This window comes from Colias eurytheme, chromosome 4 (genome assembly GCF_061535395.1).
Source record: "Colias eurytheme isolate Ceu_HAF_F1 chromosome 4, ilColEury1 Martin Lab GWU primary, whole genome shotgun sequence".
Taxonomy (NCBI): domain Eukaryota; kingdom Metazoa; phylum Arthropoda; class Insecta; order Lepidoptera; family Pieridae; genus Colias; species Colias eurytheme.
Window position 1 is genome coordinate 9476155 of NC_142983.1, and position 17213 is coordinate 9493367.

General features: G+C 33.6%; 1 protein-coding gene across 3 annotated transcripts in view; it reads left to right on the forward strand.

Moving 5' to 3' along the window:
• Positions 1–17213, forward strand: part of LOC149909143 (CUGBP Elav-like family member 2) — a 291622-nt gene that overhangs the window by 181857 nt on the left and 92552 nt on the right. For all 3 annotated transcript variants that reach the window (XM_090101384.1, XM_090101382.1, XM_090101383.1), the window contains 2 exons: positions 3786–3906; positions 8620–8702. In XM_090101384.1, coding sequence (XP_089957510.1) covers positions 3786–3906; positions 8620–8702 — 204 coding nt within the window. The remainder of the gene's footprint in view (positions 1–3785; positions 3907–8619; positions 8703–17213) is intronic.

Sequence of the window (17213 nt, forward strand, 5' to 3'; positions counted from 1 at the left end):
TAGAAAATTGTGAGGACATCCTCCTCATAAACGGCTTATCACACACAATAAAAGTCACTTTTCGCCACCATAATCGCGGGTATTAGCCGGCTCAAGCAGTTGCTAATTCACGTGCGAGTGTATACATATGAAGCTCCACGGTATATAGATAATAATATAATAGCACACAGAGATTCGTGTAAATCCGCAACCCCCAAACACAACCGCGTAATCTTAACTAATGCGTTGAGATTTACGACGCAAGGAGCACTCCAGCGGATCACTGAACACCGTCCGGGATTTGTTTACACTTGACGATTTAGCGTTTGCGATATTATTTGAGTGTTGGCGGTTTGAATCGTAACCTACACAAGTGCTGTATTATCTGTGAGCGTAATGGAAAACGCACTATTGCTGGCTGGTGCGCGTTTTAAATAAAAATGCGTTTTACAATGACGTTAACTGCCTATTGCCAGCCTATTGCATATATTTTTAAAATACAAATTAATGGTTTTGTAAGAAATGTTTGTTTCGTCAAGTACTTATACAATATTTACATATTATGATAAGATGGCTTTTATCATTCCTATTTTTGTTGGCATAGTATTATTATCAGATCACTTTTTACAACATTTCCTGAATAGGAATTTGAACAATTTAATGTTTTAGCGTGCCTCTTATGTGATTTTTCTTTAAACCTAGATCGTATAATCTTTTAAAATTATATTCAAGTCTAGATGTTATCTCAAGGTTATCCTTGAATTACTTTAAAGATTCATTCAAAACAGATTTATTTTTAACCGGTCAAGTCCTTTTTTTTCTTATTCAGTCTGCGTCTACTTTAAAGTCTGTTTTCTAATCGTCTAGACTTAGTTTACTTTGGGCTTTATTTTATAGTAATAATGAATAATTTTGCCTCATTTTCTTGTCACGTCATTTCAGAACTAAATTAAATATCCCTCGACAGTTATATTGTCTTATTTAAAACTTGAAATTGGTATAAATTGTCACAAGCGGTCTATTTTACAAATAAATTACAAGTTTTAAAAGCTTTTATCTGTATTTAAATTATTCTTTATGGCCGTTTAGTGTGACTATTCGTTCTCCAAACGTAATTAAAAAAGGTATTTATTTTGACGTGGCTGGGTATTTTGGCTAAGGATGTACTATTAAAAATCATACAAATATCAGTATAGTAGACTAAAGACGAAGTATCGATACCTTTATGGCAGGTTTATAATTTAAATGGTAATTAAATATTCTCTTGTACGTGACGTAAGCTTTCTAAAATCAATTCTTAATGAAAAAACCGGCACTTTAATCATCACAACTATACAGACCCACATAAGTGTAATCATCATAATATTTTATAATCACCACTCGGCTGATGCAAATGAATGTTTAATCTGTGCAAAGATTGTTATCAAGCGACTCGACGGTATTTCAGGTGACCCAGATTACGTGTTGCCTTATCACTTGTGAGAATGCGATTTTCACATCGCCCGGTGTGTCTGAACAACTGTATCACTTTACATTTTGAGTGTATTACAATCCGATCCTGTCAAATTTATCTGCTTTCATTGCTTCTTTTACAAGAGGGATGATTTTGACATGCCCTACATGAATTGCAATGTACGTGAGCACATTTAAAACGTGTCGATACAGATTGTCGCATAATAGATTTCGAAGCTTTATCGCTTTTTTTTGCGTTTATCAATTTGTTATCTGTATTTGCTCACTTTCTTGCGTCAATATGGCCAGTATTTTTGGAACGTTTTACGTTTCATTGCGCCACAGGTATAGAGTACCTAATATTTTTAGATATTTTATCGCTATCATGCGAGATAAATGTCAATCATAATGGCCAAAATATATTCTTTCCTTTTACGGAATTATTTAAAATGCTTTCATACATTTATAAAGAGATTTGAAATACCTGGCATGCAGTTGAAAAATGTATTATTATTCTATCACATTTTCCAAGCATTATTTTACAAAAATTTCAAACTTTTAATTTAGTTTTAAAATGTTTCAGTATTTCTCTCCGTGACATTTTTCATACTTTTAATAAGATAGACATGTGCACAGCTGTATAAAAGTCTTTATACCCTTTACATAAATCTTTAAAGAAAAAAAGCTTTATAACTACCTATATTCATTATTGAATAGGAACAGGAGATGACAGTGAAGTTAAACCTACATAATAGCAATCGGAATACGTAAGTGCTAGTCACTTGTTTTACACTTAAAAAAAAACGACCGAATCTCGCACACCGATCTCACTTCACATTAATTACTCCGATATATCACTTAAGGCTTATACATGCGCTAATAACCTTGACCATACTTGACGGATCTCAAACCTCTCCCGCTGCACCTTCTTTTTTCCTCGCATTTTGTATTTAAAAAGATACCAATCAGTGAAACAAAAAATCCTCGTCAGGGACTGTTGTGTAACTGATAATTTATTAAACATAAAATTTTCAGAGCTCTAAGTCAGCAGGTTACGAAGTTTATAGAGTATTTGCGGAAAAATCGATGACCACGGCACATTTTTTTTTCTAGAAATCTATTAACTTTGGAAAAAAGTCCTCGCGAGCAATTAAAGATCAAAGACCATCCTATTTTATATATTTTTTTCGGTATTGTGCTTTATGTTGTACCAGACTTTATAGAGGTTGAACATAGTCGAAATTGCCGGGTAACGCCTTAATTTTCGAATTCGCAGCTCACCGCGCAACTTTAGATTCAATAAAGTTAACGTTCGATCGGTTTCCGATACGGCACCGAAAATAATTATATCTCTTGGCGGGCGTCGGAAAGTTTTGGTGTCTCTGTATATTTTAATTGCGTGAGGTCCTGTGATGTAATAAACGGGTGTTTTGTTTTATTGCCTTTACATATAAAGATGTTTATATTAATTAAAAATGTTATTAGGAGATAATGTATTACAGGATTCTATTTTTTGCCGATTCGAAAAAGTCTTATTTAATTAGAGTCGAATCTATCTATCTGTGGCATCTAAAAGAGGATGAGCTGATATGAACATTTTAATACGATATATTTTTTAACTAGTACTCTTATATCCTAATGGTTAGGGAGCCAGGTGCAAATTTGGTTAACTATTTCCTCTCAAGAGATAATTCGTCAGACGCATGAGAGTATAGTATTATAAAGCCTCGTGAACGTCAGCTGGCGCTCGGTTGGGGGGGGTGAGCGGTTGTAGCCTCCCACGCACATAGGAAAAAAAATACATTCATTCATTCATTTCCTCTCAGCTAAAAATTTGTCAAATTGTAGTTAACCCAATATCTCAACGAAAAAAAATAGTCAGCTGGTTACAACATGGTGTATTATACGTCAGCTGGTGTCTCGAACATGAAAGTTAAATTTAAAGAAAAATTTATTTTCCGTTATTTCCTCTCAAACAAAAATTTACCTGATGATAGCTTATATGTTGACCCCGCACAGGTTTTTCCTAGTGGGTTAACCAGGGATTTACTACAATTTATAGGAGTTGTAAAAATTGTGAAACAAATAAATAAATTTGAAATTTGAATTTTTGATTTTGATGTAACTGTGGATAAATATATATGTCAGCTGGCTGTATCTTGGTGGAAAAACCGTCAGCTGATACGGGAGGCTACAACCGCTCTTCCCCCCAACCGAGCTCCAGCTGACGTTCACAAGGCTTCATAATACTATACTTTGATGCATTTTACTAATTACCGCTTGAGAGGAACTTGGTCATAAAATCTGCTGCTGGCTCCCGGACCATAAGTAACATTAAAACGTTTGCTTTACAGATGTTCGTCGGGCAGGTGCCCAGAAGTATGGACGAGAACGACCTACGGCTGATGTTCGAAGAGTTCGGTCGGGTGCACCAGATCAACGTGCTACGGGACAAGATTACGGGCGCGAGTAAAGGTATGTTCTCGAATGCTCTCGAACGTTCTAGAATGTTCTAGGGCTAGTGTTTAAAGATTTGGGGCGGGTTCATCGGATCAACGTGTTACGGGACAAGATTACGGGCGCGAGTAATGGTTTGTTCTCGAATGTTCTCGAACGTTCTAGTATGTTCTACGAGCAGAGCGACTTGAAGAATGTTCTACGGCGTGTTGGAAGACAAGGCGAGTAGATTGAAGACGCAAATATTAAACAGACAAATAACATTGCATTATATTAAAGTGCTACGTACATTTCATTCCTATACGGTAAAATTGCATAAACAAATAAATAGATAGCCTGATAACACACTGCCGTGCCAAACCGTACTTAGATATAAAACCTCTTGAACTATTAAAATATAAATTCTTTTCATTGAATGTGTGCAAGCAATTTCACTGAGCGGGCATTCGTATGTGTGTGTGCAAATAAATAAAGTGGCATTTCTTTGCACAAAACTAGGCTACAAATGCCTTTTTTTAAATGCAATATTTTTAATTCCATTCCCGTAGCAACAGCATTTAAATTAAAAAGCAAATAATAATCTATGTGCGTAGAATAAAATACAAATAAATGAAAATGAAAAGATGGTATACAAAATGAGCGTGTCATTTTATAACTTTGATTCTAATTAATTTTGAGGACTCGTGCGATTACTATTAGATATTAAAAATGACGGGCTATAATATTGTTCTTCCGTTTGTTTTTAACTTTCATAGGACTAGGATTTCAAATCTTAGCTATTTCAATCGGGTACCTTCCTTGCTATATTGCAAATAACTTAATAAATATTTTAAAATAAACTGTCTTGTCCAGTATCTAGTACCTAAGAACTATTTACGAATACTAATACATCATACTACACAGTAAAAGCAATTTATAGTACGATTAAAGCAATAAACATTACTCTCCAAGAACTACGAAGCAACGTTGAAACGTGAAGCCGAAATTCCACTGAAAAATCATCGCCCCCTCTGTAATACGGCCTTATTAACATCTAAAGTCGACTAATTAAGGTGTCACAGGCACCTTCATACACACTCGTGCCTAATACGAAGGTACCTACGTACAATTATTACTCACTTCAAAAGCCTACGTGATTAAAAACAGGCTCGTTTCTTTGAAGTCATCTAAATTGAAATTCTTGTTACTCTCGTGCGAGTGAATCTATTGAGCAAATATGGAGACGGTTGGAGCTATTAAATTTTGTGTTTCACGTGTGCCAATAATATTACGTGGGTAGGTGCTTTGACTTACGATTGCTGTTTTGGCGGTTGATGACGTATGCAAGACGTGAATATATTTTCCCTGTCAACCCATTTTTAATACATTTTTTAATAGACTAAATTTATTATAAAATTGGTCTCATTCTATTATCACGCCGGTGCAGGTCGACCTATGTTCGGATCTTAGACCATGTACCTTAGTTAAAGTGAATAAATATCTTGTAGATTTTATTAGAACAAATATGAGCAATTTCTAATGCAAAAAATGATGGACATTTCTGTACCGTAATTAAACAGTTTAATGAACATAATGTTATTCGCGGAAGTCGATTATTTTTTTGCTACGCGTCATACCAAAAATAGGTGTCGAATATAGTTTAATGTATATTATCTTCATAAATATGCTCATTAAATTATCAAGCGTCCTCATGACTAACAAAATATCGATATCATGTAGGTATAAATAAAAATTATAAATCTAATCTAACCCTCTATATTATAAGGTCGATCAGAAATTATCTGAGCGGTAAAGATATGCGAATAATTATACCGTTTCAACAACAATCAAAGGAAAACTCGATTAATAATAAAATAAATTCCGACGCGCGTCATAAGGCGAGAAAGGAACAAGGATAAAATAAAAATAAAATTACTTATATAACAGACTGTCAATTAAGTTTTTTGTCGACGAAAATTTGGAAATTCGTTGAAGCGGCGAAGCTCGAATTCCGTACGAATGATTTCGTTTTCATTTGAGTGTATTAGACCAGCATAATTGTAATTTGTCCCTATTCTTCGTTTTTAATGATGATTATTATAATATTGTAAAGAGATTTTTATGAATACAATATTCAAATTGCGTTCCTTTCTCGTTTCAAACAATCATGACGACAATGAATAATTCAACAAAATACCTTGAAGATGTTATGTAGTAGGTGGTAGGCACATTTTAAATATCATATAAATTTGTTTCTATATTGTATGCTATACAAAACAAATACACACAGCCTTATTTTAAAAGGCTATTAGAACCAGTTGTTAGTTTACGATAATTTTAAAATTCAACAATTATCTAAATAATAATAAAATAGGTCCAGGATTTTAATGCACAGTGAGCCCTTTTAAATCCTAAAAGTTTTGCTCAATTTAAGATGTTCTTTTAAAGCTAGCCTGATATTGTTTCAGCCGACAATGCCTCCGTATGTTACATGTTGACGTTTTTGTTGTTTTGTTTAAAGCCTTTGTGAGGGCTCCTTTTGTAAGTCTTCACACAAATACAAGTTCCAAGTTCTTTTGTTTAATTTCACGATGCGCTCCACCGTTTGGCCACAGGCCTACGTTTCAAAAAAAAAGAAAAAAGCTTTACGAATAATATAAATTACATTCATATCATCAAGAGGTAATAATATGGCATTCTAAGCATTGAATTATACAGCCAATTATTCTTAATTTTAATTGATAATAATAATCAATATATAAATAATGCCGTTTAATAATAATACAGTATACGTTCGCGTTCTCTTTTCCTTAAAGTCAGGAAATTAATCAATAACTTTAATCAGGAACACTGGTAAACAAAATAAAATACTAACTTTTGAAGAAAATTACCTGAAAATTTCGATACAATAATATGGTAACACGTGGTACTTACCTACTGCTCAGTTAGTAGTTTCAAAAGGAGTGTAAATACACATTTTAAATAGTTTAAACAATGTACGTCTCAAATGTTTAGATTTATATATGTTTATGTTATGTACTTGTTTTGTAAACACGTTTTTTGTCTCTAGAGAATAATTGTAAAGCGGTGTGTTAATGTTACTTGTTGTATTGACTGTTGGTTTGTCTGTATGCACATGCAATATGTGTAGGTATATGAATTATATGTCTAGTATTGTGTTTATAGCTGTTCTTAAACCTTCACTTTTTACAGTTTTTAACGTGTGCACTGTGCACATACTAAAAACTTATTCCAAAAATAATTTTTGAATAGTTCATTAACTTGCAAAGTATTCAAACTCATGTTGAACTCTAATTTGAATCGTATAATCTTGCCACAGACAATAAAATAATAGTAATAACGTTTCAAATAAGTATGAATGTCTCTCGATTGAAACTCGACGTTTTCATAAAAATATAACGTTCACATAAACTCAGTTATTACTTGTCAATGCGTCATTTAATCGTTTAGCTTTTTGCGAGAAGCATTCAGCTACGGTATAATTTCGTCCTTGAATCATGTAATTACACTTTGGAGGGCTACAGGTACTCGCAAACAATTATCTTAAATGTATAACGTCTGGTGTTCTGGATAATTGCTCATTAAGATTTTTAGCCAGACGCTGCTTGAAACGATTTTGATATAGCTATAAAATTGTGTGTTGTGCGGTCTATATACTTTTCACTAATTAAGTAATTATCTGTCTGAAGATATACTTTTTAATCATAATATGTATAAACGAATAAGTATTAAGCTTTTCACAATATAGTTAAAAAAACGTGTATTTTAATAATATGTACTGCAAAAAACAGTATTAAATGGAGCAGTTTGTTTATTTCAATGTGCGTATCAATGAATAGGTTAATGAGTATGTAATCAACCCTTATATTCTATGTTACGCAAATTGTAATCTGTACCCGGATAAATTACAGGCATAAATTACCACAAATTGGTGATATTCAACCTAAATCGCTTATTTGAACCGTATATCTTATTTATATCTAGTAATACGTATTGAGATAAACATGATGATGTTGAAATGTGTAAATTTCAGCTATTTAGTCAGCAGGTTTTTGATGTACATTTGAATGTTTTGTAGCGATAGCGAACTTGTTCATTTTCATTATAAGTATCATTTAATTTACTTCAAATATAGACTGTTTTGTTTGAACTTTTACAGTGAAATGACTTCGTGGTTCGCCATCGACGCAACGTGTTAATTGTTTTTGTATCTATTGAACGTAATATCGTTAGAAGGTACCCATTGACATACAATAAACCACAGGACTCACTATCTCTTTGTATAAACCATTATTCGAATTACAATCTTATTTCGTTGCAGGAATGTTCAAATTGTAATTTGAACATCTCATCAAACTCTGCCTGACACATGCGTAGGAAGAGTTTTGCTACGGACAATTTTTGTGTGTGATTGTTAATCTAGTCGTTTATTGTATGTCACTGTTAGTATGAGGCGTAAGCTAAGCTTTACATTAATGTGTGTGTACATGCCGTTTTGAGCGCAGAGCATCTTTTGATTGGCTCATTCATTTTTCTGTCTAGCGGCTTGAGATGCGACGCGTGAAGTCAGCGGTTTCAAGCTGTACTCTTGGCGATCACACACACATATGCAAAGCTCAGCTGACGACTCATGGACTGTACCTATATACCCACTTACCTATGTTTGTTTATACATGTGTGTCTGTACGCAAATGTCATGTAACGTCACGTAAGCGTTCGCTTCTGTTGCAGGATGCTGTTTTGTGACGTTTTTCACGCGAAAAGCCGCCCTGAAGGCGCAGGACGCTTTGCACAATATCAAAACGTTGAGTGGGGTAAGTGCGTTTCATGTTGTATACGAATATTAGTACTCGTTTGTGACGTGCGTTGATATATCCGCTTGTTCGTACTCGTGAATGGATATGAGGAGGTTTTCAACTCGCTCTTTCGAGTTGTAGTTGATTTGTAAAAGATTCAGTACCTAAATATTGGATTAGATGAATGATAGATTCGTCTTCTCTTAACTAAGTAACCATAATACATCGGGAGCTTTTGTAACCAGTTTTCTGGACTAAAAAAAACTAGCTCTATGTGATAGCATTCCAAATATATGACTTAATTTTTTTATTGATATTTAAGGTTATTATTTATTAACATGATAAATTGCTGTTAAAAGCTCTTCATATTTTTATTCATTAATTGAACAAGCGATAAATTAATGCAGGTCGATATTTTCTTTGTGTAAAAAATCAACAAATGAATTTAAATGTTTTATGTTTCACAATTCTTGTATTCAAAACTAAACAAATATCAGTAAGTACTCTGTTATTTTTGAAAAATCTGAAGGAAAGATCTATTTCAATATTAATATAGTATAACAATTTTTTAGGAAACAATATTTTGATAACATCTACGTGGTATGAAAACTCAGCAACTTGAATGTTAAACTAGACAAAATTACTTTATTGCAAAATACATACAATTTCTTTATCTAAAAAAACAAATTTGGCATAGTATACCTGATATAATAACAAAATCTATAGTAGCCACTTCATTATAATTTCATCCCAAAAACTAGTTTTCAAAGGGATAGGTAAATCTAATTCTTATCTCAAGCTTCTCCTCTATTCAGTCATTGTCTGTAATCCAATAAACGTTCATAAAATCATATTTCGCTTTTCGTCGCCATAAATTTTTGATAATCTAGACGCTAGAATAATTTATAAACTTTCCAAATTTATTAGGCTTAGGAAAATAATTTCACGAGGCACGACAAAATTTTAAACGGACCGTTAATATAATCTGCGAACTGTGAATGGCTCGACACAAAGTTTCGTACGCCTTTGAGAGCCTTTGTTTTTGTTAATCCAATTTACAGTTTCGATACTTTAATGAATTTATTAATTTATAATAGACGACAAATATTTGAAGAGCTCGCGACGAACGTTTGCGTATTGTTCACGGACTTGACTGAATTTCGCCGGATTTTGTATGAACAGGTTTAATATTATAAATTTTTTATTTTATAAACTTTTCAATCTTTGTTCGTTTGAGAAGTAACCGATTCTATAACAAGTAATAAATGAAAAATTATGCAAACAAAAGCCGAATTTCAGTATCCATTACATAATTTCAGATCGAGAAGTATAAATAAATGCAATGCATAAATATTTGACAAAGGGAAAAGTAAATACACACAAATTCAACCTTTGTATGCTCGTATTTTTAACAAGTAAGTTTTCATTTTTCATCCCCCATGCGTATTGACACACAGTGTAATATTACTAAAATAAAATATCGAAGAGCGTTAAAGTAAAATGGAACGTAAAATAACAGTAGTTAGTTTCAATATTGTTGGCACTTATTATCGGCAGTAACAACTTGTAAATTTGCTTAAAATTTAATCGAACGAATAAATTTTTATTCGTCGGATATAATAGGTCGAAAACAAAAGCCGCAAATGAAATCTCAATGGACGGTATAAAAACTGCAGATTCACTGTTGGGGAGGTGTCCATGACGGGGTCGCATATTTTTTCGTTCGCCGCTCTCCTCGGGACCTGTTGCGATATTGAAACATAACAATTTTCATTATTACATTACACGATCGAGGCACAAACATCGGCGGCGAATCGATTGTTAGGGAGCACAATCGAATTACAGATTCTTTTATTCCGAGATCTTCCCTCTTGAAGTCTCCGCGTTGCGATAATTCAATTCTATTATATTATCGGGGTGGTTTTTTCTCTCTCGATTGATTCCGTTTCTTTGATCGGAGTGGCAGGTAGTGGAGCGATTTCCGCGGAATTGGAGGAAAATATTTGCTGATTGAGGGAATTGTTGGCGTCTTATTTGGGCCCTCTCGAGGCGATTATGTGGACGCCTAATTGCGTGCTTTTTGTTAGGGGATCTTTGTTTGTAAAGGAATCTCGTTATTATGTTTACAATTCATAATTATTATCCTACGGGCTTTTCTTATACGGCTGTATTGAGATTGTTTGCCGAATTCATTGTGGTTTTATTTCTCCGTTCTTATATGAACATCGACATAAATGATTCATATTAAAACAGCGGCTGTTATTAGGCACCCGTTACACGCTCAATCTAGAATGTGATCCTTGATCATGATCATTGATCTCAATCCAGATTGACTGTGTAATGTATTTGATTGACGGATCGTAAATTCTGATCAGAAAATATCTAGATTTTTAGAAATCAACGATCTCGATCCTTTGGTCGAGATCCAGATTGATCGTGTAATGTAACATGCTGTCAAATTACGTCAGTCTGCGTTCGGAGCGCGATGGTATGGGACGACAACACACAGATGTAACCATTTATAACAGATGATCAAAACATGCCTCCTTCATCCTGTAGTAATTTGCGTAATCCTCTTCCTCTTCCGTACTATAAATTTCATCTAACAAGTTCGAATGTGTATAGATGTTCCTTTTTAGTAGCCACGGTTTAACCCAGCGTTTCCTCTTCACGCGTTTTTTCAAATAACAGGCAATAATTATTGCTGCACAAGCTTTGTTCTTATTCAGATCTATTTAGTGGTTGTGAATGCGTGTGCATTTGACAATGTCGAACAGTGGACTGATATGATCTGGATTGACCATCTAATGTCGCGACGATCCACATAAAGATTCGTCAATCCGTCACCTGACTTGGATCGTGATCTGGATTGAGCGTGTAACGGGTGCCTTATACTCGTACGATGAGCTTCAGTCTGCTTTTCCAGTTAATAATAATGAATAACAAACGGCAGCGCTTACATCGACTACGAAGCGTTCCGTGCTACGAGCTACGCGCTACGCCGCGTGACGTTTGTAACCGTCACGTCTGCACGCGACGTCATCTGTCACGTGTAGCATCAAGAGAATACGAGATTCGTAGCACCCGATTTATTCTCTAAAGTTATTTTAAATTGTTTCCTGAAGAATGGGGGAAATGTCGCAGACATTTTATTATTCCGCTTAACCTTTTAAACTCCCGACGTCACGTTTTTTAATGTTGGATATTTGCATAATACAAATAATTGGCTCAAAACACTTTTTGTGTCGATGAATAAAATTATGCCCCCTAATAGTATTCGAATGTTATATAATGTAATAAATAAATATAACATTTACATAATCTAAAGAACTGAGTTGGTTTAGGTTCGAAAACGTTTAGTCTTAAAAATATATACTTAAAAGTTAAAATTAATTGGAAACAGAAATAGTGAAAATGTTTATAAAGCTATCATAATTTAACATTAAACGAAAAATAACTCGTAAGTGTAAAATGTACACTATAGTACCATAATGGGCTTCAAAACTTTTACAAAGTAAACAATAAATAACGCACTAGCTTGTGGACTGAGCTAATAGCTCCAGCTATTTGTAGAAGATTAAGAGCTTGGCTTAGACTCGGTATTTAGCAGCTTTTTTGTGGTTGCTTAGCTTTGCGAAACAACGCAAAAGAATGGAGCGCTTAGTCACGCAGAAATGATGAAGATAAAGTTTTTAGCTGAGCGTCTCTTGGTACTGAGGTCAAACGTTAACTAACGCCAGTGAAGCGTTTTTGTTTGTATTTTTTGTAGCGATAAATACTGTGTGAGCGATAGGACTTGAAGTTTTTTATTAAACAAATAAACCTGAATATAAAGGTCATCGTGTATCCTTCGAATATTTGTTTAATATTTTCTATTTCAAATTTTAAATGATATAGAATATATTTTTAACAGCATGCAATAGTAGGCACAAAGCATAGTCATATTTTAATACAAAATTTCAGTCAAAAACACACATTCGTGACTCATTTTTTAACATCTGAATTATCTGACACTATTCCTTCTTCCTTTTGCCAATAACAAAATCTGACATCAAAAATTCAACACTTTTATTGCCATGTTCTCAAATACACTAATATACTTCGTGAACCTGTCTCTACAGGAGGGGGGGCGGTTTCGTAAAATCTTCAGTCGTTTGTCGTCCGCTCTCAGGGTAATAATAAATCAATCTATTGGGCGACGGTGAGCGTTCGGAAAATGGAAAAACTATATTTCACCCGGATAGCCCGGGCAGCGCCGGTCACGGGCGAACTTTGATCGATATACCCGGATTTTATGATCGAGTTTCCCCCGGTCTTAAGTAATTGACTCGCTCCATTAGTGCAGGAACGCTTTCGGGCCGCCCCTAATACATTGTTATAGATTTCTATTGATTGCTTTAACGTTTGCCTTCACGTTCAGCATGCAATGGGGTATGAAGTTTCAGTTGTATTATGGAGCGATCAATCCTTAACTCAGTTGACCGGTTGTAAACTGTATTTATTTCTAAATGGACCGTAGCTCGATGAAAATATACAGGCTGTGTTAAGTTTAAAGTGAGCATTTATCAATCTTCTTTCTTGTATTTAATTGAATGCAACTTTAACACGAAATTATTTGATTCATTTTTTAAGAAATATAATGGACTTTTGCCTACTCAAGTGTTTATTTTGTACAATGTACAGCTACTTCCTGCCTTCGTCTTTGTCCCATTTAATTTTTCTATCCTTGTCCATGTATCTTTTTCGTAGATTCCTCCAACCAACGGTTCGCTAATTCTTTTCTCAGCGGTGACAGCCCTGCGATATTGACTGCGACGTCGCAAGTGAGATTTATGACTGTACCTCTTATAACTTCATCCCTGTGTATTCAATTACTACGGTAATGCGACTTTGACTAGTGGCGCGAGGTGATCCATTGTGACTTTATTATTGAGAGTTGAGACGCGCGAAAGGTACAGTGTCCACAGTCAGGTGTGTTAGATGATAAACAGACTCACTTCCGTAGTGATTTTTTGTTCTTAGGAGTACATATTTGGGTATTGACTGTTTATAATATTATTATGAGCTTATATAATATATAGGTAGTAATTTCTCATCTATTTGTCTGAGAATATTTTTTTTTTAATTTCTCGATTTTGTTTTATTTAAAAAATAGATAGTAATTATAATTCCTAATTATTAGAAACTTATTTATTTCTGGATTACTAACGTAACCTGTATGATGATCAAATTAAAGATAATTTCTAGTTGATTCCATTCTTTATCAAATGTAGAAGTAGCTATCTAATAATGACGTGATTGTCGAAATAAAAATATTATTACTTCAGACATGAATTTATTGCCGAACGTAACGCTACACGGTTGTAAAAATATGAACAGAAATGTCGAAAATTAATTTATTGTTATTACTATTCCACATGCGATTTTTATGTCCTGCAGTATATTAGTATAATGCGGTTTTTCGAATTAGAGCTCAAAAATTAAAGTCAAAAGAATGAATGTATTGAACTGTGAACCACAAGCTTATTAAGGATTCAACGTCTATTTGAACAAATATAAAAACGACCTAAATAATTCTGAAATTAATATAGAAAATTTACCATAGTAATTATATTAATTAGCCTTCATACACACAAAGGCGATAAGCAATAACATAATAATAATATGTTTTCGACAGCCAAAAACATATTTTCCAATATTATATTATTTTTTAATTACACAAGTATGTTCCACGTTCTGTAACATTCAAGTGACCTATCCGCTCATATTACATCAAATAAGATTAACATACATACACCCATCCATCTTAGCTATAGGTAAGTAGGTACATCATGCTAACGTCGTTCCTTGCAATTAGCCGAAGTTTGCGAGGGGGAAAAGTTGGAATCCCATGTCAATAACTTTAATAGCTCCCGATATACAAAAGCCTCCGATACGAAGGTACCTACACTCGGCACTTATGGCTCCCTCTGGTGCCTTCATAATGTAAGTTGTTATTATGCCATTGAGAAGTTGAGAGGCAAGGAAAGAAATTATGCTTTATGCTTTAGAAAGCGAATTTTCAGCGAACGCTTTTTGTTGGGTTTTTAATTGATCATTGAATATTTTTATTTTTATTATTAATGCATAGCATTAACTGATTGAAAAACGGCGTTTGTAAATATTTGAAAAAATAACGTAAATATTTAGATATCTGTTTATAGTATTTATTGAACGGTTTCTACTCATGTGATTTATTTTATTTTATTTTATTTTGGTACAGTAACATCTATATATTATCTTGTTATATCTTGTTATGATAATAAATGATGTAAACTGTACATAAGTTATTTATCATGCACAATAAATAGTAAAATATTTTTTCTTTTCGATAGTTCTGAAAAAATAAACCCAGTTAATATAATTTGATATAGCTAGCTATTTGATAGAGCTATTAATATGCCTATTTATGTATATTTTTATTGATCATATCCATTGTGATGGGGCAACACGGAACGTGCAGTATGGGATTGAAATTCCAATGGAGTTTATTAAATGTGAAGAATTTCGAAGCAAATAATAACGATGGGGTCGCGGGCCCTCTGGCGTGTTTCGAATTCTTTAAACGTTTCATTTGATACTGTGAAGTTGCAATTAAGTGTTATTACAAGGTCATAAGAGCTAAAATTAATCACTTTTTATGACTATCAATTTGGAGTCAGCGAAATTACTTGGAATTTTTAAAATTTAATTCATTTAAAATGTAATACAGATATTATGGTAGAATTCGCCGTGTTTAATAGACTAATTCGATTTTTTTTTAATTCTAATATCAATTTCGTATTATAAATAAACATAAAAATTAACAATATTTTATAATGTAATTAATTTTTATGAGATATTCAAAACGCCCTAAAATTAACCTTTAGGGCAAGCCCTGTTTGCAAGATAATATTATGTTAGTAGGTTACTGAATTAGTTTCAAACTCTGCTAACATCACGTTAAGGTGATGAAATAATGTTCTAGATAATCTGTTTAAAATAATGTATCTTTTAGGGTATGATTTATGTTTCTCAGAAGTTCTTTTTCTGCTCTTCATAAGTGTGATGTCTTTAATATCTATTGTTATGTTTTGTCCAGAATTGTAGCATATTATCCGAAAAACTGTGTGTATTATTTATTGGCCCAAGGGTAGTTGGGAAGAGTTGACGCATTTCATTAGAAAAACTGTGCATTGCTAAAAATGAATCAAACGCAGCAAGTCTCTAGCTCTATTTCCTTGCGTTCATAACACACATTACATAAAATTGCAACGTCGTACTGTGTTGTTATATTACAAGCCACGGACAGTACACCAAAGTTGACGGGTTGCGCGTATTAATTGACTAATTGAGGGGACATGACGCGTCTGTAATTATGCGTGTAATTGCGCCCTTTAACCCTTAAATTGATTTCGTCCGTTTTAAAGGACATAGTATTTACACACATGCTGGCGCTGTTATAGCAGACCTAAGCTTTGCTAATCGGTATATTGGGAAGGGACTAGCTATGTCCTTCGCTTATATGCAGGTTTTTTTACCAAAGCGAAGTACAGTCGCGAATGGTGACCATTTGAAAATTGCAAAAAACGGATCTCTTGACTCTCCTGATAAAATTGGTAATAACTGTAAGTATTTTGGCTATTTTGCTTATAATGTTATATTATTAGTTAGAATACGATTGTAAGTATAGTATTTTGACATAATTTTGACATATTTTACAATATTTGGAATACAAATCTTAGTTTATATACGATGTCCCATAAAACGGACGTTGACAACTTGGAGTATATACTAGGGTATTCTTCACATGTCCTATGTAACGGACGTTGCCAATAAGGCCCTCCATTTTCAACGTCATCATTTTGATATATTTTTCTCTATTTTAAATAAGTTTTAGAGGAGCATGACTTGGCAATCAATAAAAAATTCCCTCACTTACCCTGGCGGAAGCTGAAGAGTCTGGCGTTGAGTTGAGATGACGATTTTGAAGGAAATATAGACCTACGGGAGTGATTTCACTATGATAACAGTGTCAATCATTTACCCCCAGCACCATACCTTCGGAATTATACGACATATTGATTTGAGACACAATGAAGACCCAAAAAGTCAGAATTTTTACCATCAACAAAATATTATTGCTGCAGAATTACAGCCATTTCTTGCGGTGCGAGATGAATCTTCCCTACTTCTCAGTAGTTCTTCAGCCACAGCATCATGTTACTTACCAGAAATACCACCCAATGTTTGAAAATTTTAATAATAATACCTTACAAATTAAAAAGCTGGCAGAAAATGGATATATGTATATGCCAAAGAATCCAAAAAAAAGCGATTTAAATTTCCTGTTTGTTTTGGTACTTCAGGCATGGTATACGACTTCTTTGCATACGATGAAGCAAACACATTTCAATCTATACAATATAAGGAATGGGAAGAGGACTTTCTTAGTGTATTAGATAAGTTCTCAGGCTATGTACTACTATTTCTATTCCAATTCTTAGCATA